Source organism: Dromaius novaehollandiae, chromosome 19 (assembly GCF_036370855.1).
Source record: "Dromaius novaehollandiae isolate bDroNov1 chromosome 19, bDroNov1.hap1, whole genome shotgun sequence".
Classification (NCBI taxonomy): domain Eukaryota; kingdom Metazoa; phylum Chordata; class Aves; order Casuariiformes; family Dromaiidae; genus Dromaius; species Dromaius novaehollandiae.
In genome coordinates, this window is record NC_088116.1 from 3,772,892 (window position 1) to 3,797,500 (window position 24,609).

The 24,609-nt window shown below is 44.1% G+C and overlaps 1 protein-coding gene across 1 annotated transcript in view; it reads right to left on the minus strand.

Moving 5' to 3' along the window:
* Positions 1-1,804: 1,804 nt before the first annotated feature.
* Positions 1,805-24,609, minus strand: part of BRIP1 (BRCA1 interacting helicase 1) — a 142,108-nt gene continuing 119,303 nt past the window's right edge. Inside the window, exons 26-29 of the mRNA XM_064523139.1 lie at positions 7,901-11,565; positions 6,946-7,245; positions 4,154-6,278; positions 1,805-3,186 (exon numbers count right to left, since the gene is read on the minus strand). Coding sequence (XP_064379209.1) covers positions 11,503-11,565 — 63 coding nt within the window. The 3' untranslated portion in view covers positions 1,805-3,186; positions 4,154-6,278; positions 6,946-7,245; positions 7,901-11,502. The remainder of the gene's footprint in view (positions 3,187-4,153; positions 6,279-6,945; positions 7,246-7,900; positions 11,566-24,609) is intronic.

The window sequence follows — 24,609 nt, forward strand, 5'->3', positions numbered from 1 at the left end:
GTCCGAAATCTGGCTATAGGGTAATCCGGTCATCTAGACTCCTTTTATAGTCAATGGAGAGAGAGGGGAAGTTCATCCCAGACATTTAGGTTAACGTGGGATGACTCATTCTCTGCTGATGATCTTTTTCCACTCGCAGAGAAATCGAGCTCAGTAGCTTAGACCAGATTTCCGATTTCTAAATGGCTGAAGTTGAGTGAGTTGGATCCCACTTCTGCTGGACGTTTAGGAAAGCATTTAAATAGCATTCAGCTTACAAACCGTATCCAAACGGAGCACAAATCCATAGCTCTCGTGTCCCTGCAGCGCATTGTGGCTGCATTCGTTGAGGGAATAGAAGTAAGTGTATTTTTTTTTCCCTTTCATTGCAAAATCTCTAACCTGGTTTGTGTATCTGATCCCACGAGCGCGTTCGTGGGGATGCCCCGGTGAGGCACCAAGGGCCACCTCGTTGCTCCTGCGCTTCCCGTCTGGATGGGTTTGGCCGTGGTGGCTCCACTTTGCGACTCCTCGCCGGGCACCCGGCGATGCCTACGGCAGCCGGCTGCCTCGCTGCTGGCCGTTACGAGCAGCGAGCAGGGCAATATCGAAGCATCCTGGAGCACCGGGGACTCGCCGCTCTGGGGGCAGGAAGTTAATGGTCTGTTTGTGTTTCAAATCGGAACGAGCAAACCGTGGACATCATTAAAAGACCCAGCAACCTGTGCAGCAGTAAATTAGCCCAAGTATGCTTACTGCTTCCAGGTTTGATTTACTACAGTTTAAACAGATCTTACTCCTCAAGAATGCAAAGGCCTTTGCGGGTATGAAGGCGTTTTCAGTCCTCGCTCTGACTAGATTGCTTGTTAGATCGGAGCGGGGAACAGCAACCCAAGTGCAGAAAACCTCGGTCCATTTCAAATCACATTAAGGCAAAAATTAGCAAGCAAGGAAAACTTGAATACATATGAGGTCTGTTTTCCATTGATGTATTCTAATCTGTGCCTAACAGGCTAGGGGATTTTTTTAATTCTGTTTTTCTTTAAGGTAACGGTCCAAATTTAATACTGGCGCAAGCAAGCTCAGTTCCACCGAGTCCAACAGCACTTATGCCAACACTGAGTTTGGACCTCACTCTAAATAGAACAAATATTTGTATCAGTTTGCTGAGTATGTGAGTAATACGAATATTTGCCAAAATTTAAACAAGCTAAATTTAAGTCATGCCAAAAACCCCACCATTCAATTTGGTATCATTGGCAGCTCACAGACTCAAGAGAGGCCTAAGTCTGGAAGAGCTGGGGTGTTTTTGGCAAACACTGTTTTTTTTTTTTCTCTCTTTCCACATTTTGGAAAAATTGTGCTTCTCTATTAATTTATGATGTCATTAAATAATTCTTTTTGCAGCTTGTATAGAAAGAATGTTTCTTTTGAAGATGAGAAGTCCCCTGAGGATGGTAATAGTGAAAAATTCCAGCAGGAGGAAAAAATTCATCTCTTCCTTAGCCAATCGAGGCTCTGCAGTAGTGTTTGAACAGCGAGAAGGAATGACAATGTTTTAATTTAAGGACCTGCCCCAAGGAGGTACATTCACTCCACTGTGACAAGAGGCGGCTCGATTACAATGTGATTTGAGGGTTTTCAGTGCTTTGATAGCTGGAGCCGTAACAATGCTGGAGGATATACGGGAAATCCTGACTCCACGACTTGCTGGTGGCGAGAGCAAGGATTTGAAGTGATTTCCTTTCCACAAGGTACAGGATCAATATTAAAAATAAAAGAGAAGGAAATGTTGGGAACAGTACAACAAAAGCAAAAAGCCCTCTCCAACATGAACCAGATTTTAATGTGAAAACACCGACATGTGAGAAACTGCCCCTTGGGCTCTGTCTATAAAAAAGGCAGTGTAGCCATTGGCGCTTGGATGGCCGTTTCATGGTAGGCTTCACAGCCACGGCTTACACCAGCGCCGTGGACTACAGACCAGCCTGTGTTGGCTAAAATTAAACTTGGCAGGGGCTGCCCAGACCAGTTGAGAAACTGCTTGGGTAACTGCTAGGGAGGTTAATTCGCTCTGAGCTTTGTGCTATGACTGCTTGAGGGTTGCAGCAGCCAAGCAAACCCCAGGATGCTCAGGCATGTACTTGCCTTCTATCACGAAGAACATTATTCCAGTTACAGTCAGAAAACACACCTTTCCGACTGTTTTTGAGGCTGAGTTTTCAAATGACATGGTGAACCCAGTCTTTTAATTTTGCTTTATGGCTTTAAATCACAAAGGAGTAGCTGGCTGTAAAAATAAGGTGAGAAGGAGGCTTGAAGAACCAAGGGCTAGATTTGCCAAGAGGTTAAAACGTCTAAACCAACGAGGCCTCCGAATCCGAACTGTAGACCTCAAGACCTTTATGCAACCCCAGAAACATGTAAACTCCCCTTGGGGGCATGCACAAAACCAACTTCTAGCCAGGGCAAGAACTACTACTCTTGAGTCCCAGGAGCGCTGGAGAGGCAGAGCCAGCAGCCTGGCGCAGAGCGGATCGAGCACCACGTACGGCAGCACCAGGAGCGGGGACCGCCGCTGCCATCCTTTCCCTCATGAACACAAAGGTAAGAGCAGGACGTGCCCCAAACCATACCCAGTTCCCAGAGTTATGGCATTAAGCGCAGGTTACTGGATGTCCTGAATCCTCTCACTCTCCTGCTGATGCTGGGCCAGGCCTGGATCTGGGGCTTTGACCCAGATTTCTTCTTTCCACCTAGACGACCTGGACAGTGGCCTCGCAGTCACTATGTAGGTGGTTATTCCCGTCAAAGTGGGACAGCCTCCACAGCAGTGTCCGTGTTTGCAGCCCATGATGCCGCAGAGGCTGTTGGTCGACCAGGGAGCTCTGCAGCGCCGGGGTTTGCCCACGGGACCCCCATAGCCACGGGGTGCCGAAAACACCGGGCTTGGGTAAGGGGGGGCAGCAGCAGCTCCTCAGGGCTTCTGCTAGCAGAACTGTCCTCCGGGAGAGAGCTTGCGGCTGCGAATCCCGCTGATGGTGACGTAAGCCCCAGGGCTTTGGGGTCTGAAGCCACCTTTCTGCTCAGCCTTGGCGGCGGCTCCCTGGCACCCGGCTCAGCTCGGCAGCCCCTGCACCGCGCAGGCTGCAGCAAGGCCCCCCCGGCTGAGAACTGCCCTCCTCGGGCCACCTCTGGAGTCTAGTCCTGAGAAAGGGGAAATAAAAAGGCATAGAAATTAGTGCAAAGAGCTGATAACGCTAGGTCAATTGAAATCTGGTTAACTTTGATTTATATTAATTAGAAATCTGCTGAAACAAAAGCAGAATAAAACTGGAATGAATAGCTAGAAGAGGTCAAAAGGCTCTTGCTCCACAAAATATACCAGAGGGTAAAATGCCTGCATAAATATTCTGCATTTGTTAATAAGCTTTTGTCTGCTTTTTTGTTGCCATTTTCCACAGTTTTCAGCAAATATCAATCTTCAATTTTTAGCCATATGTTGCTGTTATTTTAATGAACATTTTTGGGGGGATCATATTTATAAAGTGGAGGAAGGTTTTTTAAAAAAGGAGAAATTCACTGACTGGCCGTCTTTATGCACACTGTCTAGGCGGGAAACAACAATTTTTAACAATTCTGAAAGAGAAAATGTGACAAGTTGTAGCATCTAGTTGGGAGGTTCACACCGATAGCACTCAGTTGGGCCAAATTGATGTACAAATCCTTCACCACTGCCAGCAGGGATGGCTGCATCCTTCGACAAATATTTGCTAGAGAACAACATGTGCAAAACTACTATTTCTCTTTAGCAGCCTCTGTCTTACGTAAGGCAGACAACAATGCATACTGGAGCCCAGTGTTCAGCTGAAAGATGAAAAAGAATATTAACGTGTTTTCGTGCCAAAACCTTACGGCCCAGTCCTATTCCTGTTGAAGTCAATAGGAAAACTTTTATAGACTCCGGTATGGCAAGAGCAGGTCCCCGCGGCTTCGCGAGGAGCCAAGCGCGCGGCCTTGGCGCCCCGTTTGGGCGCGCGCACCGCGGCCCCGAGCGTGATGGACGACCCAGACGCACGCTGCGCGTCACGGCTTGCTCCTGCGCAATGCGTCCCGGCGGCTACTGAGAGACCAATAAAACTGTGAATTTAATGCGGTGTGTTGTATTGCATACCCGTCTAGCGCAAAGCGAAGAAAAACAAGTCTCGAAGCCTTGATTATGCGCACTAAAGCCGAGCACTGGTTTCAGCCTGCAACGCTGGAGCAGATTTCCCCAGACACGAGGAATCAATCACGAGACGTTCTGCAAAGGTGATGAACTTGCTCTGTGCATCGGCAGTAGCACGAAACAGCCAGCGTGGAGCAGATACCCAGCCTGCAAGCAAAGGTGGCAGCTAGCGAGCAACCACGCGCAGGGCCAAACGGGAGTGGGGATACGGACCCGGGACAGCTTAAAGCAAAAAATAAAAGTAGCCCAATGCCTTACCTGATTAGACATCTTCGAGTAGGGGTTAGTCTGAGACTTACTCATGAGAGCACCAAAGGTCACCAAGGGGAGAAGAACACCAAAGATTTTAGCCATAAAACAAAAATTCTGGTTTAAATGAAGCCGCATTCTTCCTTCCTTCCCATCCTTCTTAAAAAACAATCAGTTCAAAGCCGCGCTAGTCCTCCCCCCTCGCCCTTCCCCTCCCACCATTTATCACCATGAAGGGCAGCAGACAGGCTGGGAGCAGGAAGAGCTTCCACTGGGATTTCTGTGCAGTCTCACCGAGGAGGGCTGGGCTTGCACTTAACGTTAAACCTGAGCACGGGCCCGTTACAGAAAGGTCCAGATGACCTGCGCTTTCCCTACATTTCTTCATCAGTAACCCGCGAGGGGAAAGGGGGGTTTAGCTTTTTGTAGGGCCGTTATCCAGGCGCTGCAGCCCGGGGAGGTGTCAGCGCGAACAGGCGGGCTCCTGCCCTGAGCGCCCCGCACGAGCCCCGGCACGGCCGCGGCAGCAGGAGCGAGTGAAGGAAAGAGTGGAAGAATCTCCTTCTCCCAGTACAGAGAAGCAACTGCTAAATCCCGATTTAGACCAGGCTGCTAAAGCAAATCAGTGTGCGTGAGGCTAAATATGCACACTTCTTTGCATTCCTCTTAGCTGTGGTTTCAAAGGAGAAAACACCTTCGCTGTATAGTCCAAGAACTCCAGTGAAATGCAGGATTTACAAACGCTAATGCACTCAGCAACGATGCACTGTGAAGCCATTAGTAAAATACGCAATTTTTGCTTTGCTTCTCTCATGCATAACATGAAAATATTCCCTCACCTCTGGGAAGCAGTTAATCGCTTGAAAATCAATTTTCATCCTATGCATTTATAGCAAAATAAAGGGAAATAGGAAGTCAGTGGTCAGGAAGTAAACACAAGGAAAATGTGAAACAGAAAACTAAAAAGGGAGAAAGTGGGGTAATAAAAAAAAAAAAAAGCAAAAGCAATTGGCAAGCGAGCTGTCTGCGGCTCTGATTTTGCAACGTTTAATGCGTGCGCTGCTGTTTGCACACTGCAGCCGGCCGGCGCGCACGGAGCGAGGCGCGCGCTTCGCCGCCCGCCCGCGCTTTGCTCTCCGCACGCGCAGATTGCAAAGTCTGGCGATATCAGACGAGATTATGAACTCCACACCCGGAGGCAAGACTTAGTGTGGCGTCAGCAACTTCACTGTTTCGGTTTGAGTTTAAGTTGTTCTCCAAGTTTACTTGTTTTAACCACTTCTGGTCTCATAATAGGTAAAGAACTACGGATAACATAGCTGTGCTTTTTATATTCAGAAACATAGGTCTCCGAAGACGTAAAAAAATAAAGAAACTCTTATCCTACTTACGACAGACTAAACCTACCAGAATCTCTCATTACTTTTTTCATTAAGCTTCAGTTTTAAATGTCTATGGGCCAATCCTGATCACACTGATGCTAACAACAAAATTCCTATGGATTCCAAAAAGGCAGGATTTGCTCTTTCCACATATACCCTGTGGCCCTTTCCTGAAAGGTTAATACAATAATAACTCCTCACTTGGCTCCGACGCCGGGCTCAGATGTTTCCTTGGAGATACTGTGTTCCTTTCTGTTGTCTCTCCCGGCAGATCGAGCGGCTTTGTGCTGTAACGCTTCCCTGAATCGCTTTTCCATAGCCCGGCTGCTTTTGTGTCTTTCCCAGCTTTCCTGTTCATAGATACTGAAGTGCACCGTTGCAATGAATCATGTGTTCTTTTAATAAAATAGTATCTGAAGTCAATGCCAAAGGCCAGATTTCTATAAAAGACGTTCAGAACCAACAATCATTAGGTTACAGTAAAAAGGTGGGATTTTTTTTTTCTGTGTTTTCTTCCCTCCCCCCCATTTTTGGGCAGTCCCCTTGGAGGACCAGTAGCACTAGATGAACCGAGCAACCTATTGCGTCTGTGATGTTTGAGGTCTCCATCTGCGTGCGAGAGGAACCTTGTCAGGTGGGGTCCATGCGCTAAGCAGGCTAGAGATGCCTTCTCCTCACGCGCCTGGGCAGGGCCATCAGGACCTGCTCCAGCTCTTGGGTCAAGAAAATATCTGTCCTCATTGCTCTGACCCCCCCCAGCCCCGTTGCCAAAGCACCGCGCCGGGAAGCCCAGCGGCACCGTCACGGGCGGCAGCAGAGCGGAGGGAGCCGGAGGCCCCGGGGTAGGACTTGCCCGGAGCCCTCGGGGCCGGGGCAGTCGCTCCGGTTAGTCCTCTCCTGGCACGAAGGCAGCCCAGCGCCCAGTAAAGCCTTTGACCGAGCACTCGGAGCAGAGCAGAGCCGAGCCAGGTTTCCTGGCAGCGCACGCTGGGATTAGGGATACGGTTACTGGCTACAAAGAGCCATTAACCAAATACCTCCAGAAAGGGGATAAAAGGCAGTAGACAGTGCTGCAGGCTTGGGCTTATAAAAGCAGCTATAACTTACCTATAGCGATACAAAAGCAGAGCGGCTTCGTACCGCCCACCGCGTCGGCGCGCCAAACAAAACCCATTTGCTCCGGTTTCGCGCCGCGGACTTGGTTGGCTGTGCAGGGCGCTTCGCGTGCCTGGCTGCCCAAAGGGGCAAGATGCTGAGCTGCGGGGCACCCGCGGTGCCTGCCGCGCGTTTGCACAACGCCTCGCACGCAGGAAGCCCTGGGAATTACCGATGTAAAGCGATAATAATGGCTGTCCACACATTTCATTTAACAGGGCACATTCCTTCTTCCAGTATGCCTGAAAATCACTGAAATATAAATGAAATAAATTTTACTTACTGCTAATAGCAGCCAGTCATACTATCCTTGATAGCCACATATAACAGCAGTCAAGAAACGTTTTAAAATAGCTTGCACTGTGGTAAAATGCTACATTATAACTGAGGCTTCTGGAGATGTTACCTAAATTAGTCTCGTTCAAATGCTTTTGCGATATTTAATCATAATAATAAAAGTTAGAGTGCTTTTGCCTTTCCATCAAAAACTGGTCTTATGTGTTTTGCTAGTCTCACTCTGTACTGGCAACGTGGTGTCGGGGTGTATAATTTCATAGACACAAAGACACTTCACTACCATAGCTCTCATTATTAAACAATATATTTTAATTGTCACCACCTTTCTCATATAGACATGGGCCAAATCTATCCTTATTGGCTTCAACTGAGCTACACAAGGGATGAATTTGGCTCAATATATATAAAAATACAGCAAGTCAAGTAATAAAAAGAAATGTTTGGGTTTCTTTTTTTATAGCAGTCAATACTTTTTGCCATAAGAACACACATGCCTGGCCAGTAAAATCCCATGATAAAGGACTAAAGTGTTTAAGACTTCATATGCAGAATAGCCCATGGTGTTTAATTACAATAGCGAAAGATGCCATGTTATAAAAGCATTTCTTACCTGGAGAAGGGATCCATGCTCTCCAGTGAAGCTTAATTACCCAAGACATGCTGAGCTTTTGCCTCCTGGCAATAACCTCTAACACCAATAACCGTGCTATTTCTTTTGACATCTGAATAGCTGAATATTGTTAATTTTTGTTCTAATTTCCTTATTTGGATTACAGCCTTGCAGTGTTTCACTTCCGATGCAAGTTCTGAACATTTTAAGTGCTTCATTCCTGGGACATTCCTGTTTCTTTCTTCCCCTTTTCCCCTCGGGATTTTGCTCTTTCTCAGCCCTGCTCTGGCACCGCTGCTCCCCGGCTCTTTACGCCTTCCCAGCATACTTGGCTCCAGATGGAGATTTATGCGTTTCCCCTCTTGCGACTCTTTCCTGCTCCGCGCGAGAGGTTTCAGCTTCATCTCAGGCCCAGAAAGATCCAAATTTCTGCAGTGTGAATCTACTTAAGGCATTAAAGAGCATGTGCCTTGCCTGACTGTAAGTCACAAGCACTCGTGAGTCACTCGTTTTACAGCTCTCATACACACACACGCACGCACGCACACCCAGCGCGCGGAGCAGAAACAGTCTGAAACGAGCAGCCGAGCTTGCAAGGAGCCATTCCCACTCGTGCAAAAATCCCATCCAACCGCTATTATTTGGGGGGAAACTGAGTCTTCATTATTCGTCAAGCTACGTCAGATTTATAGCCCGCGTTTGGGCTGAACTTTCATTAATTCACAGGGACGAGAGGCTTTTTCTTTTTTTGTATAGGAAAGCTGCTTTCTCGTGACGGGGAGGAAACCGCTCCCTCGCCAACCGGTGCGATGCCGAGCCGTGATTTAGAGCCATCCCCTGCGCCACCGTCCTCGTCCGCATCCCGCGTCCGCGGCTTTTGATGAAGCCAATTTCCTGCGTGCGCGCGCGAGCCGGTGGCGGCCGCCTGGAACAATCCTGCCTCAGTGCTTCCCTCCTGTCGTTGATCCTTTAATTTCCTCCAGCCGACTCCTGCAGGGGACTAGTTCGAAGTTTTATGCTACTCTTTTGGACTAATCATTTACGACTGACTTTAAAAAAAAGGGAAAAAAAATCACTTGCTGCTACTGCTAGATAGCAGGGCTGCTAATTGGGATGCACTTCCAGCCGAACGGCAACGCCGGGTTAACGGCAAACTGACCGGAACCCAGAAATTCTGCACAAAGTTTTATAACCGGACCACTTATTGATTAATTTAGAGTCTTATTCAGAAATTACGGCCACAATCCATAAAATTCCTCTGCAGTGCAAGTTTTCACACCTTTAAAAGCCAGCAGAAGGCTAGCAGAAAAGCCATATAAAATCCAATTAATGGACGAGATCGCAATGTCAGGAGAAAGATCGCATGTTTTGACTGCTTGTGAAAGTTATGCGCAGGGCTCTTATCATGTGACCCAGGTCTATGGGCTAAAAACACGAAATCTAGCTGGGTCTGAAAGCACAGATCTGAAAGAAAGAGGCACCCCGCGTGAGAAGGTTCAAGCGCACAGCACATGCCGCAGGGGTTAGCTGCTGCTGCCGCAAAACAGGACATAGCACAAAAGTACAGCAGGGACAAACATTAACTGCTTCGAGATTATTGATGTTAACGCACAGCGAAATGAAGATCAAAACAATAGCTTTATTGTATGAGAAAAGTAACATTCATTTATCACGACTTTTGTAGTAAAAGTCCATTAAATTCCAGCTGGAAGTTGAGAATCTGATGCTCCGCTCTTAGATAACATCTATGTTACTTTGTTTTACAGCCTTGAGCTTATTAAAAGAGTATCAACTTTTTTGGGGAAAAAAATTACATAGCAACGGCATACCATGCTCAACAAAACCAAAATATTCTTCCATTACAGTCACGATGTAAAGTTAAATTTATTTACTGGCTTACTAGTTTATTCGCTGTGGAGTTAATTAGAGTAGCGCAGATGCGCGGCCTTCCAAACATGCTCTGGTTTAGTAGCGGAGCTTTTCGGAGCTGTGCAAATGAGGAATATCATGACAGCAGTGACCCAGGCTTAACTACGCAAACAGGAATGGGCAATTATAGTAATTATTTTTGTATTTGTAAACATTACAGGTGATAAAGATTGTTCTTGAGGATTTATTTTCGACATTAAAGGATAAATCTATACAACAATTTGATGTATTTTACACACCAGCAATCACCACAAACTATTGTTAAACCTTAAAATCAATGTGAGTACATTACCTCGAGTGAAAGCAAAGTCACGCTACATTTTTGAGAACAGAAATGGTTTTTGTTGCTATTTCTGGCTGCATATAGTTAGCCTGGCTCAGATTCCCTCATATAGTGTGGGTAAAGGCTAGTAATTCAACCATTTCACACACTCGTGATAAAAATCTGAGGTTCAATTAAAAAATTATTCTGACTTACTAAATCAAATGCATTTCAGAATACTTTAGGAAACAGAAAGAAGGAGATAGAAAGTCTGAAGTGATCATTTATATGAATGGTTATGTATGGCAGAAACAGAAAAATCTCAAGCAGCAGCCGATTTATACGCTGCTAATTCCTTCCTTAGACGATCAGACTTAGACTGGTCTGATTTCAGCAGGAAAATCTCTGCATAGAGATCAACACTGGTCTCAAGCATAAGATCCTAATTATTTGAAAGGCATTTGTTTTCATAGCTTTTTTTTTTATGTGTCCAAGTCGATGGCATTTTAATGCCTTATTAAATGGTTGTTTTACAGCAGCCCGTCTGTTCAGTCTCTGTGCCCATGTCTGTACTTTGTGCTGCAGGATTTTACCTTTCATGCTAGCCAAAAATATTTTCCAAATTCCCTATAAAAGTTTTCGATATTTCCTAAGACAAATAAAGTGTTTTTTTCTTTTTTTTTTTTTACATACTCTAAAATGACATTGATATGGTAGATATGACATATATGCCTCTCCATTTATGGTGTGCTTGCAAGAAGACGTGAAGGTTTGCGTTCATTAAAGGGATACGCTCAGCTAGCTTGGGTCCAAATTTATAGGATTTTTTTTAATTACATAAACAAATGTGAATGTTTTCATTTCTGGCTTTCTTTAATTCAGCTTAAAACCCAGCAATACAAAATATTTGAACATTCCTCTATCATGTTTTTAGCCCAGACATTGCAATGTGGGGTCTCTGAATGCACAAGTAGCAAAAAATGAACCAATTCAAAACCACCTTGAAATAACACGGAATTGTTGAGAAATTTTTTATCAAATTGCTTTGAAGTGCACTTAAGGCAAATAAACATCCAAATGTTACAAGGAAGCGAGATTTAAAAATTATGCCTTTACCTGCATTCTGACAAGAGTCGCAGTGAAATATTTTTTAAAGGGAAGGTGAAATCCTTGCTTTGTCGAAGTCAGTGGCTTAACTCCCACTGACTCCAGTGGGGCCAGGACTGGGACCAGGGAGCTCTTTCCCATCACTTACATGCACGGATCGCACCGCCTCTGCAGTTGCACTGGAGAATAGTTTAAATTAAATTAAATAACAAAATCCTCCACTTATCTGTCTTGTTAGTCCTGGTGAATATGTGGTATGGATCAGCAAAATCTTTTAAGATAAAGCATAACCTAAAAGGCCTGTTTACAGTTCTTGAGGGTTCTGGAGCAGTAAGCAGTAACGAACAGACGATGGAAGCAGCCAGACCTACAAAAGAAATAGCATTTTAAAAGTACTGTACTTAGGGGAAAAAAGGTTTGCCTTTGTACATAAAGAGCTCTATTCATTAAAAGAAGTTTTTACAAATGTGGTTATTTCAAATAGTCAAAAAGTGTGAAATACACTTAAAATGAGTAAAATTTGTGGGTTTTCCTATGGGTTAAATATGTGCCATACTAATAAAGCTCTCCTCACACCTCTTCCTAACTCACGGTCTTTGGCCTCATTCTGCAAGATGTTTTGAATCGAGGGAGCTCAGCACTTTGCTGGAATGGACTATTAGTTGTTAAATTCCCAGCCCTACAAAGATTAATGGACTTTAAAGGGATCCAGAAGAAATCATTTCAATCTGCCATTGAGCATGACACGCAGCACCGCGTCCTGCCTCGAGCCCGCTCAGCACGCCCAGGACGAGCTCCAGGGCTCGGCTCAGCCCATCCGTCCACCCTGGAGGACAGGGCGCATCAAGCGACGTCAAGCAGCCTCCAGTCTTCCTCTCTACAGCCACCACCAGGTCGAATGTTAAAGCACTAATTCCTTGAATTCCTCGATTCTTGCTAGGTGCTCAGGAGGTTTCTGCGGACCCTAGAAGCCGAGCACCAAAATGCTTCAGGGCTGCACGCGAGAGCTCACTGGCCCCACTGCTCAGCGGCAATGTCCTCCTCCCTGCTGGAGGGCTTCCACACCCAAACCCCGCTCTCTATTGCTGTCATTCCCACCTGTGTTTTTAAAAATGTACCTGGCACTTATCCTGTACACAAACCATATATCAACAACTTACACATGAAAAAAAAAAGCGCTTTGTGAAATGTTAACTCTGCTGATACAATTAAATGCTACCGGATAACCCACAGCAACCTGGCAGTACTATTGATTTAAATACAAGCTTATTCAATAGGGGTTTTACAAAGTGATGAAAATCTTTGCACATCTGATTTCCCAGTGTTTGATCCCACCTGCTGCTTAAAGAAAACATCAAACAGCTTTAAAACGCAATGGCTCTCTTAAAATCAGATTATCCCTAAGTACCCGCTCTCCGGGCTCTTGTGCTTTCGGTTCGCAGCTGCCTTCGATGCCCAGGAGCTCGGGTACCTGCGCTCGGGGGAAGTTTCTGATGACGATGGCCCTCGCCTTACGTCTGCCACCGTGATACCGCGGTCTGCTGCTGCACACGCCAGTGAGACGCCAGCAGAGTAACATGACGGCTCCCTGACGGTTCAGGGATAAAAAAGCGAGACACAATTCGGAAAGCACGGATTTAGATACGGTAACTTTAAAGCTGATCCACCGGCTTGCTACAGCAAACAGGCTCAGCATTTCATAGCACTCGCTTTATTGCAGCAAGCAAATTATCAATCTACTACTTAGTTTGCAGACAGATCCAACTAACCATCATGATATATATATGCACATATATATATATTTTTATATATATATAAAAGCCACACAGTATTGTATCAATCCTTTACTAAGGTACTGATTCTCTTTGCTTCTTCCAGCAATAGAGATGGAGAATTTTAAGGGCAATACGCCTCCTTTAACATTAAGCAATTAATAATATTCAATGCATTGCAGCTTATTTTGGGCAGGAAAAAAAAAAGAATGATAGAGCCATGTATTTCTTCAATACAATTATGTTTATTTGCTAAGAAAAACGTCCATGACCCTGCCTACCGCGGGAATCAAAAAACGGGAGAGGCTGCCCTCGCCGCAGGTCCGGCTCCCCGTGCGGAGGAGAGCCCCGGACAGCCGGCCACGACGGCGAGACCGGCCTCCCTGCCGCGGCCGGCTCCTCGCCCCTCGAGCTGTGCCCCTCGCCACGCAGAGCCGTGCACGAGCCCGCTGCGGACCGGGAAGCACGGCATTCCTGCTTCTCCCAGCCGGGAGGCAACGCGCCCTCCCGAGTCCCCGCAGCCTGCTGATGATTTGTCCAAACCATATATCCTCTCCTAAAGAAATGGCAGCGAAAATGTTCTATAGCTTTAACCACTGTCAGATGTTCTTTGAGCAGAATATTAATTTCCCTCCAGAGAACACAAACTTTTTGTTGTAATAAGCCACCATCCTCTCGAGCCCTTTGATTTCGTCTGTCAGTGCTGCCCCCAGACCGTAAGCGCTAGCATCTGTGTCCAGCCTGAGAGGTGTCTGAAACGCGGGGAGGCTGAAACGGAGCGGTTACACGGGCTTTTCTCAAAACTGAAAACGTTAAATCACACTACGCTCGCCACTGAAATGGTTTCCTTCTCACCAAGTCCATGCAGTGGTTTTACAGTGTTAACAAAGCCACAAATAAACTGTCTGAAAAAGTAGGAGGAATCTGTGTAAAAAAAAGGAGAAAAGCCCGTTACCTGCCTGCCCTTGGCTGGAGAGCTGGTCAGGACTGGGCTGCCTCCATTTGCTTTCTCTCCGTGCAAAGCGGTCCCTGGCTGCCTACGTGCTCGTAATTAATCACTTCTGCTCGCAGTGATTCACTTGTCTTTGGGTTTGATCTCTAGCTGATGACTTTCAGCGTATTACAGACCGTTTGTAAATACGTCAGTTCCTGTTCGAACATCTCAGCTCATACCCAGCTATCACCCGGCGATAATCCGAAACAGGCACGCGTGCGATGCCTTCTCCCCGTCCTCCGCGGCGCAGCAGGTGCCGTGCCAAGAGACATCCTTCCCATCGCAGGAGGTCTCGCGGCAGCTCCCGCCCCCTCCTCCGGCTCCTTGGCTCCGCCGGAGCTGGTAGGGCCCCATTTGACTTTAATCAGAACTGCGAGTGAGGTCCAAAAAATTGTTGAAAGCTCGCTTATCCCATCCCAGTTCATTTCCTTGATGCCCGGTAGCACTTCTTCCCACTCTGCTCTCGCTAGCCGGGGCGGTGCGTGCGCGGCGCTGGCTTCCCGCAGGAGCAGCCTGTGGTAGACCACCGCGCGCCGGCGCTACATTTATTGCATCCAGAGAACGGGTTTTCAACTGGAAAAACTTTTGGGGAATCTAAACAGCAAGCTGAAATTGTGATTGTGGCACAGCCAGGCTTTCCTTAATCTTGTTAACACAAGCACAATAGTAATGGCAAGCGTAATTTCAGCAGAGGCTAGCGGTCTCAGCATAGACCGGAGACACTTGGTGGACCGCTATAACTTGTATTGACGTCTAAGCTGTCATATTTTAAAGTTGGGTTTACCTGTGCTAGGTGGGTTAAAGCTAGAGCAAGCATAGCTACTTACATCCTCATACGCTGTGAAGAAAATACTTTAGAAGATGCTGCTGCCACACATTTAAATGAACTCAGAATTTTGGTTTCTTTGTGCCAGAGAATATTAACCTCTTCTATAAACACACTAGCAGCTAAGATTTCTGCAAAGGCCTGGTCCTTAAAATAAGATCTGCATCACTCCTCCTTGGGTAACAAGGAACTGCAACAAGTAGCTGCTGCGTTAACTCGCTGCCGTGCTCGGAAAGCCTGCCTGCTGCAAATCAGTTATCCACAATTACTACATTTCACCTGGGCCACATATTTAAAGGAAACTTCTGGATATTTAATTTGTAAGACAATATTTCCAGCATGTATTACTCTGTTATTAGCCATAATGAAATCCAAATCTTTCATAGCTTATCCATCATTCTAGTCACAGTTCTTGCTCCCAAGCAGAGGTCCAACTTTCAAAATCAATTTTCCCACTTTTGGATGCATCATGTTTCCCAGCAGTCACTGTCTCTGCTGCAGACCAATATATTCTTTTTCAGTACACCTAATAATTTAAGTTTGAGAAAGGGTACTTTATTCCATTCATTTCACAGATCCTAATATACATTCAATAAATAAACTGACCAAATCTAGAGAAAAGCTAGAAGCTTTATCCTCATTCCTTTGGAGCTCAGCACTCGCAGCTTCATGTCTTCATGTTTCCTGAGCTGATTGAAGAACTTTCCCTGGACGTTTCTGAGGCTGTGTCCTGGCCAGCCTCAGAACAACTTTTATGGCCAATTTTTCAGAGGTCTAATATTTAACTGAACAACTTCCTTTAATTTTTCCGCAGCTGCCAATTTTCCTTGTTTTACAAACCAAGATTATCACTTTTTCTAATTGTGCAGTAAGGCCAGGGATCAGATTAGGATCACCCCTTTTCATCATTCACTTTATAAACAGTGTTCGAGTTACAGGGTTTGGCTGCTAGGAGCCCCGCTTTCTGTCCATCTTTCCAGCCTTTCAGCTGGGCTGTGATTTGAACAGACCATCTGGGCTCCTCGTGGATGTTTTTCCTTCAAAAGCAGGGGGTTTTGTACTTTTTCAGCTGACCTGAAATATCCCATCTGAGTATCTGCAAATTTCAAATTACGAGCACTTTTTTTCTCCTGATTTCCCATCTCACAGAGATCTCTGACTCCCAGTCTTTTTCCTAAGCTATGGACTTCAAACACAGTCTAAGATTCTTTGATTTCATTCCCGAATAGATATTTTAGCTTTTATCTTCAGCTGTGCTAGGAAGTTGCAGGTTGGCCGCAACTTTTCTGCTTTCTGCTGTCTTCTGGTAGCCTTTCCAGGCGATGGCAGTCCGATTGCTCAGCAAGACACTGATCTGGGCAGGTCAGTCTCGGAGGTTTGTACCCAGGTTACCAGTGCGGCCGGAGAATTTTGTAGATGTCCCCAGACTTTTCTTTCTCATTGCAGGTCTCAGTCCTTCCAAGGAGGCTTCCAGACACTGCAGATTCGTGTTTTAACTGTATCTGGCAATCTCTGACTTCTGCAAGTCCTGCAGAAAACAAGGTACTTGTGAAAAAAATAAAAAAAGAAGCAACAACATGTTTCAGATACTAATGTTTAAAAACACTGTCTGGATGTTCTGAATTAATACCGAGTTAGCAAAAGCCAAATGGCTCTATGCCAAGACTCAGCCTAAGGTGTGTTTTTACGGCAGAGCTATAAACCCACAAAATAAGTGGTTTATAATGGAAATTCTGACACACTTTTAATATTAAGGGCAGAAATACACTGGTTGTGGCAAATAAGTATTTGACAGCTGCGGTACTCACTTGTGTCAGCTGTACTGCGCAAACAGGTCCACTTGGATGGGAGGTTCCTCCTTTATCTCCCGCTGCTCCAGCCACGTCGTTTCGGGGCAGATGGGCCCAGCCATATTCTCGAGCTTGTCAAGACCCTTTTCCCAGCTGGTTGCAGTGAAAAGCAACAACAGGGATTCACCAAATGGTGACGTTTGCAGTGCTCCCAAGCTCATGCCACTGACTTGGCTCCACTCACGTGGCAGCTTTTTTGCTTTCATAAGCTGAAAGGTGGGAGTTTCCTTTGACATCCTTCCTTTCCAGTGGCCCCTTTTCTTACGCAGTGACAAGGAACCGTGGGTGGGAAGAACTGCAGACCTGAGCCTACGGGCATCGCGTTCAATTTGAAACTCACGGTCAGAAACCATCCTTGAAAAGCTGTTGATACTGGAGCTATGGATCAGCCTGGGAATGCCTGCAGAAAGGAGCAACTTTGAGTAATAATCAGGATAATCTACGAGTTTACGCAGGCATAATGATTATTGACCTGCTGCAAATGTGCTAATATGAAGAACATGTTTGTGATGATGAAGAATTTTGCAAGGCTGAAACATCATACAAATAGTAAACACCATGCATAACACCATAGGCTATGTTCCTAATGTGAAAAAACGGGACAGTTTTACTTGTACATGAATGCTCTAACTACTCACCTACCCTAGCTGCCTCCTGTCAACATATTATTTACAGCAAGAACATATATATATCAAGTGAAAGTGGGAGGGAAGAGTGCAAAAAGGCAGAAGTATTTTTCATCAAAAATATCTAAGATGACAATTTTCAGAAGTAGCCATCTAAATGGTATGCACTGGCTCTGGATCTGATCTGTCTGCATTGCATGCATTAAACCTGAGATGTCCACATACAGTTGGGGGGTTATGGAGAACTTTCCTACCAACCTAGCTACCTGAGCCATCTTTGGAAAAAAGACCATCTTGATTTGCAGTCATGCTCTTGAGGAAAACCAAGAGAGAAAGGAGTCAAAGAATATTGGATTACCAGAATAGAGGTTTCCAGACACACACATACACAAACTTACATACATAGCTCGAACACATTTGGTACTTCATACACAAGTTGCAGAGCAAAGAATGTGACTCAAAGTGACTGAAATCGAAACAGATGACAAATAAACAAAGGATGATGGATTAAGCTTTCCAAGTAGCATGCTAGCCTTCTCTGCTGTGACCCTACTCTTAATGCACAGATTAACTGCAACAGCAAGTAACAATCCAGAAAGCTTTTTCTTTTATATATTTTTAAACAGAGAGGAAATTAAAACCAAATAAGTTATTACTTAAAAATAACCTATCTGGACACGAAATAAAACATTTGTGACTATGAACTAAGATTCATACCCTTACTTCCAACATCTTCCATTAACACCCCCAGGAAATTTAACACAATTAAATTAATGTTCTGAGGGGTAGGCTGGACTGAGGGAAGCAGAGCCTGGGGCACACTAACTGGCTGCAGTCTTTAAGAGAGTCTAACAGCTTAAAGGCACAAGCAAGTTTTACTTGCATCTTGAGGATATTATTCATAAATTTACATTAGCTTAGTTTGATAGATTCTAAGGGCATTTATAGAACGCTTGGAAATTAAATCAAACCAAAAAAAAAAAAAAGGTATTATTTTGTTTCAAACCCAAACAGGCTGCTTGTCTCAGGTTTGAAAACCTCTGCGGTTCCCTGTAGAACTTCCTGTAAAAACAAAATGCTGTATAATGGTTTAAGACAGGACTGAAACACTATTGATCAAAACACAAAGTTGAATGCAAGTCAAGAATGCAACGGGAGCAGATGGAAAGCCAGTATGCGAAGAAAGCTTAACAAGAAGATTGGACACGTCAATAATTATGGAATCAGAAGTGTTTAAAAGGCTGCAATTTCAGAAGAAAGTCAATGCTTACACAAGCTCATGCTTTTTACGTTGGACAGATTACCAGATGTGGCTAAGATGTCTACTGTCCCCCTCATAACTACCAAGACGATTCTTGTCTCTGTGTGCTTCAGTGTTTCACTCGGGAAATACAAAGACTTAGACGAAACTTAAGGGATGCTTAAGGTCTTTATCCTCTAGAGAAACTCAACATTGAAAATGTAAAGATAACAGCTGAGTATATGTTGCTTATTGCATAAATAGGTTCAGGATAACCACACAAAGCTTTTGCTCAGACCATCCCTGCGCCTGTATAAGATCAATGGCAGGCCCATGGTTTCCACCTCGGGAACAGACGCACAGCAGCAAGTGTAAAGCAGGCAGCCATCTAGAGTGCACCTATTACAATATTCTAATTTGTGACTGTATTTGATAGCCCATCACTGAGCTCTTGCCTGGCTTGGGGAGCTGCAGGGCTTCTGGCCGCTGTGTGCAGGGCGCCCTGCCCCTGCTCTCCCCAAAAACTTTGGTGTTTCTTGTTTGAGGGATCACAGCAGAGCTCCAGGCACTCCACCTCTCATCATCTCTCTGTGCCGGCAGTAAAGGATGAGTGGCTTCATCATCAAGATCTAAGGTAGGCCTAGGAGATGCAGATTCAATTCTTTTCCTGCCTCTGAATTCCTTGGTGCTTTTGGGCACCTCAGTTAAAATCTCCCTCGCTCAGGACACGGGACAGTCCTTGGGAGAAGCCCATGTCAGCCAGGAACTTCCAGAATGGTTCAGAAACCTCCGATTTTGCTCAATACCCCTGCCCAATGCAGAGGATTCCTAAAGCCTGCAGCAGCACTTCCCGGGAAGATGAGGCAATGTGAAAGATGGTTGGATAATCACTAGCTGGGGAGATTTAAGATTCAGATTTACTATAAATCATGACTGTGGTCACTGGCTACACTGGTGGCCCCTGTGAATGCTGCACATTTTTACTTCTATTTTTGCTTCCCCGCTAACCTATTTACATTCGTGTGTTTATTCACCAGTTTCTTTCAGCCATAAACCTGGCCTAAGAGCTTTCTGGGACCAACACTCATTTACTGTCTCACAGAATACCTCCTATGACAGGACCAGAGCGCCTAATTGGGGGTTATAGGTACCACCACTCTCACAGAAAAAACAGTAATCGTTATAACACTGTATTATTGTTTTAACGAATAATTTGCTGTTAATAACATTTTCTTTCTTGTCATTCAAGTGCTTCCCCTTCGGCATACAGGCATGCTTTGCTGCCGGCTGCAGCTCCAAGCATTGCTCCCCCCAGCTGAACACGGCTCACGTTCTCCTGTTAGTTAGCAAGCGATAGGAATGACGAATTGCAGGGGTTTGGTACGCCTCAGCCTGAACGAGACCCGGGAAGGCTGCGTCTGGATTTGGTAAAAGGATCTTTGGACCAAAGTCATCAGAGAGGAGGGGAAAACAGCCTTTTTGGGACATACGAGAAACCAGGACTTTATAACTGAAACCAGAAGGTCTCCAATCCCTACCTCAGAAAACAGGCAGCACAAGTTCTTCAAAAAAACCTACAGGGAGGAACAAAACCTTCCCTACCTATCGAAGGTCCGTCTTGCTTCAGGGCACAAGGAAACAGAAGAAATCTCTTTGGGAAATCGAAATTTTGGTGCCTTTCAACAGGCAACCAGTATGTGAGACTTAAAGTAAATGTACCTGCTTCAACCTGAATTAAGAGATAATTATAAACTAATATACACACACACAGTCTATCAGTTACGGTGATGTTAAACCATTTCAAAATGTGGTACAACGCATGCTGGTGCTCTGCTTAGTCTACATATCTTTTACATCTGCATATCTACATATCTACTTTACACATCTTTCAAGCTAATTATTTTAGTGGCTCTTCTCATGTTTGTATATACGTATATATAGAAGAGACAGAGGAGGGTGAGACTGCTGTATTTCTAACATTCTGGTAATGGAGGTTATGTTCAGGCAAATTGCTGTCATTTAACAGGTCTACAAGAGGTTTTCCTCCTGCCTTCCTTACATATCTTTTCTGGACAGTCTGATACCTATTATATACTGTGCTATTTACTTCAGTATGTTTTTTGGGTATGTGGTTAAAAACGATTTTTTTTTTTTTTAATATGTATAGTCAGTCCTGATGTGACCCGATGAGCTGAAGGAAAGTATCAACGCCTCTGGGGAAAGGACCTTTAGCAAAAGAGTTTATTTTTCTTTTTGTGATCAGGCTTTTCTTGATTAGTCTCATATGATTCTTCTTGGTTACTTAGGTTAATTTTAAATATAAATTAAGGTTTATGTTAGTTTAATCTCTCTATTTGGATGCTGTTGGAATGGAGCCCCTGTGTGGGCACATGCCCAGATCTTCTCCAGCTGTGCCTTGGAAATAAGGAAAAGGCAGTCTGACTACAGTTGCTCCCCAGACCAGCTCTCCAAATCGACATCAGCCACAGTGCTTACTTTGGACCAGCCTCCCTCCTTTTATTAGCACTTTGCTGCTTTTCTGGGTAAGCGTATCAATGGAATTTTTTTTTTTTAATATTTGTTTTGGTGTAAAACAAAGCTAGCCTGGGAGAAGCATTTCAGGCAGAAATATCATGACTGAAAAGTTTGACTGGTAAGATTTTAAAACCGGATTAAGAGTTAAGGGTTTTCTTGGTTTTACTTTCTTTGGAAGAGGTAGAAACTTGCAAGCACTCTTTTTGGTGCAGTGGTGCTCAGGACCTTTGAGGGCCCCAGCATCTCCTTCTGACATGATTTAAATGAACAAATTTTTCTTTAATGTTAACCATGATATTCAGTTTAAAGAAAGATATACAACGTCTACCATTTAACAACTCAACAGACCGCTACGGTCCAAGCAGCAGAAGAGCTAGAATGTTTCCGCGAAGGCATGGGAGCCGGATGTGGAAAGTTGGAAGGTTCCTGGAAAAAATATGTGCCATAGGAACTCCATTTTGTTCCATTTTGAAACCATCGGGGAAAAAGTGAGGAATGCAAGCCATGAGCACAAACCGAGCCCCAAGCAGGGGGAGGGCAGCTCTTGCCGTTTGGGAGAACATTGCTGTTCTGGCGACGCTCCCCTACCCAGCTGCTCTGCACCGTGGCGCAAAACCCTTTACCTAGGTGTTGTACGGAGGCACGGGACCGATCCAGCATCAGGGAAGCTGCTGTAGAAAGTCAGTCTCGACAGAACAGCAGAAATCCTAGAATCACTCAGACAAAGATAAATGTGTTTCTTAGAGCCTGTCTAGACTATAAAAAGATGGGTCCCGGCCCTCGTTGCCAGGCCTGGAGAGGATGTGGTCAGCCGGGTTCATTTGATCGTGTATGTGGTTGGACTGCACAAAACTCAAATCATTTTGCAAAACCAGTGCTTGCTGAAAATATTACTCTAACCCTAGCAGTAGCCCTGTTGGACAGACGGTGTCAACCTGCCAAATATAAAAAATGAGGTTTTGTTAAGCTACTTGTTATTAGCTGCTCAAACCTTGACTGCAGCTGAGTGAAGAAACCCCAATGTTCCCACGATGAACACATGGCTTAACCAAAATATGGGAGGTCCTTTCCTCAGAGAAGACGACAAGCCTAAGGAATAATTGTTAAAATAAATACTCGAAAACTTGGCTCTCTTTTCTTCACCTACACAAAAAGGAACAGTTAAATCCATAAGCCAAGGTTTCTCACTAACTTTTAGAAAGTATTTCTCCTTTGAACGCAGCATACTTTGATGTCAGTGTATGAAATACTTCATCTTTCAGAGTAATCATAATCGATGTCCAATCTCATTTTAAAGTATAACTTGTGACTTTAATATTTTCAATGTTACTTTGAGGAAATGTGAAATATATAATTCAATCAGGATTGTCTGGTCTGATGTCACACATGTTAAAAATGGAAGTAAAAGATATTTAAATTTTTCACATCTTTCAGAATTTTAAATTGTGCCTATGGGACAGTATTTTGTCATTCACAAGGCTCCAGTTTCCCCTGAGACAAGTCCAGTTTATTCCAGGATGATTTGATTTCTACCTGACAATAGAAGACAGAATTTGGCTAAAAGTAAATTTTGGATCATATTAAGGAATCATTCTGCCTGCCAAGTAACATTATCCTGTAAGTATATAAAGTACAAACCACTATAGTAAAGGAACATTTATATATTAAATATTTCCATACAAAGAGAAACTGACTGAGAAATAACAGCACACAACTTTCTTCTATCCATGCAACTGTAACCACACAGGTAGGGCTGGCTGAAAAGGGGGTGAAGGCTGGGGTACGTCGCAGGAAAGACTACTTAGGAGTGTAGATAAATGGAAAAAGAAGAGCATGGAGGATACTCACTGACTCCAGAGCAAAGCACAGCAACAATTTAAATGCAGATCAATACAAACAAAAGTTTATACTGACAGAAACCTTGTCTAATGCCGCACATACTATATCATATTTAGCAATACTAAACAAAAATTAAAACCAACAAAAAGCATAGGCTCAATCCTGCAAGCCCTTTAATGGGAGTACCTCCAAACCTCACAGTTTGCTGACTTATTTGTGATTGTTGTTTTAAGATTGGATAAATAGTGCTACCTTCAGTTGCCTTAGAAATAACTTTTCTAATATTTTGAAAGTTTAAGTCATGCAATATTCCTTGCCCAAATGAGAAGGGCTGGACAACAGGATGGCAGCGTCTTTTTTTGGAATAGCTTTAATGCTTGCCCTCCAAAAAAAAGAACTGGCCTGTGTTCCCTAGATGAGAAAATATAAAAATCCTTCATGTACAAACCAGTATTTTATTTGCAATGGCATTCATCTGATCCAATTCTGAAACAGAAATAAATGCAGACATCCTCAGAACACAGGAAGAAAAGAAAGTCTCATGTGCCATAAGAGATACTGTTATTAGAGAGGGAGTTTTTGCAAGAGGCACCAACAAAATCAAAAATAGGTGGCAAAGATAAAGTTAATTAAATGCTTATAAAAATGAACATCCACTATCTCTGTTCCTTTCCCCTAGACATCCCCATCTGGAATTTATTTTTAGGATGCTCATTCCTTCTCACAGGTTCAATGCTACCCATTTCACACCATTTAGCTATTGAAAGCTCTTGAAATTCCGGGCCAGAGAAGCCAGAACCCAGTGTATTTCACCGTGATGTAGCTAATGTGTCAGACTTGTAAAATAGCTCTTAGTGGTAGACCCCCATTTAGAGAAAGACGGAAACTAGCTTTAAATACTTAAGGCTTTAATATCTAGTCCATTACACTGCAGCAAGGTCTTGTAAAGAGTCAATTATGGGATACTTCTGATTTGATCCACATGCAAGGGAAATCCGCTTCTTTGCCTTTAAACCTCTGTAGTAAGTGTCCTGTTTAAATAATTAGTGACACTTTTTCTTTGATCAAATTGATTCACATGGTTATTCTTTTATGTTAATTTAAAACTTAATCCATGTAAAATCCAAGACAGATCTTAATCCATCATTTGGAGAGCTTTTATAAAAAGCCACTATCATGAGATTTTCCAGAAAACATGACAGGTTAAAGATAGTAGTGAACTAACTTGAAGCAAAATGCAACTTTTTCCCCTTCTGAAAATCTGTGAATCACCAACCAACTCGATTCTAGTAGCATGGGTAAGCAATGTGACAGTTTGTATCTCCACTCGGAATTATTTCCAAAGCTAGCAACTATTCTAACACAAAAAAACAATTCTCCAGAATATTTAATGATGAAGCCAAAATCTGAGCGTTTCCTGCCATTAAAATGCATTAATCATGGAAAATATTTTAAAGTAAACTGCAGTTATTTTAATTTATATCCTTGCTTCCCATTCAAAGCTTAGTTGTCCAGGTTATTTGGAAGTTAACAGTAACAAATACAAGTACCATGCGACCACTGCTGTAGCTGGAAGGGATCTCGGGCCAGAGAGAACTAGTCAAGGTGGTCAGACAATACAATAGGTAGAGGGAAAAAATGCTCTCATTATTTAGCATTTCATGTCCATGCCCTCGTATTTAACAAGATACTTCTATAAATCTATGAATGAAAGGCTGGCAAAACTGTT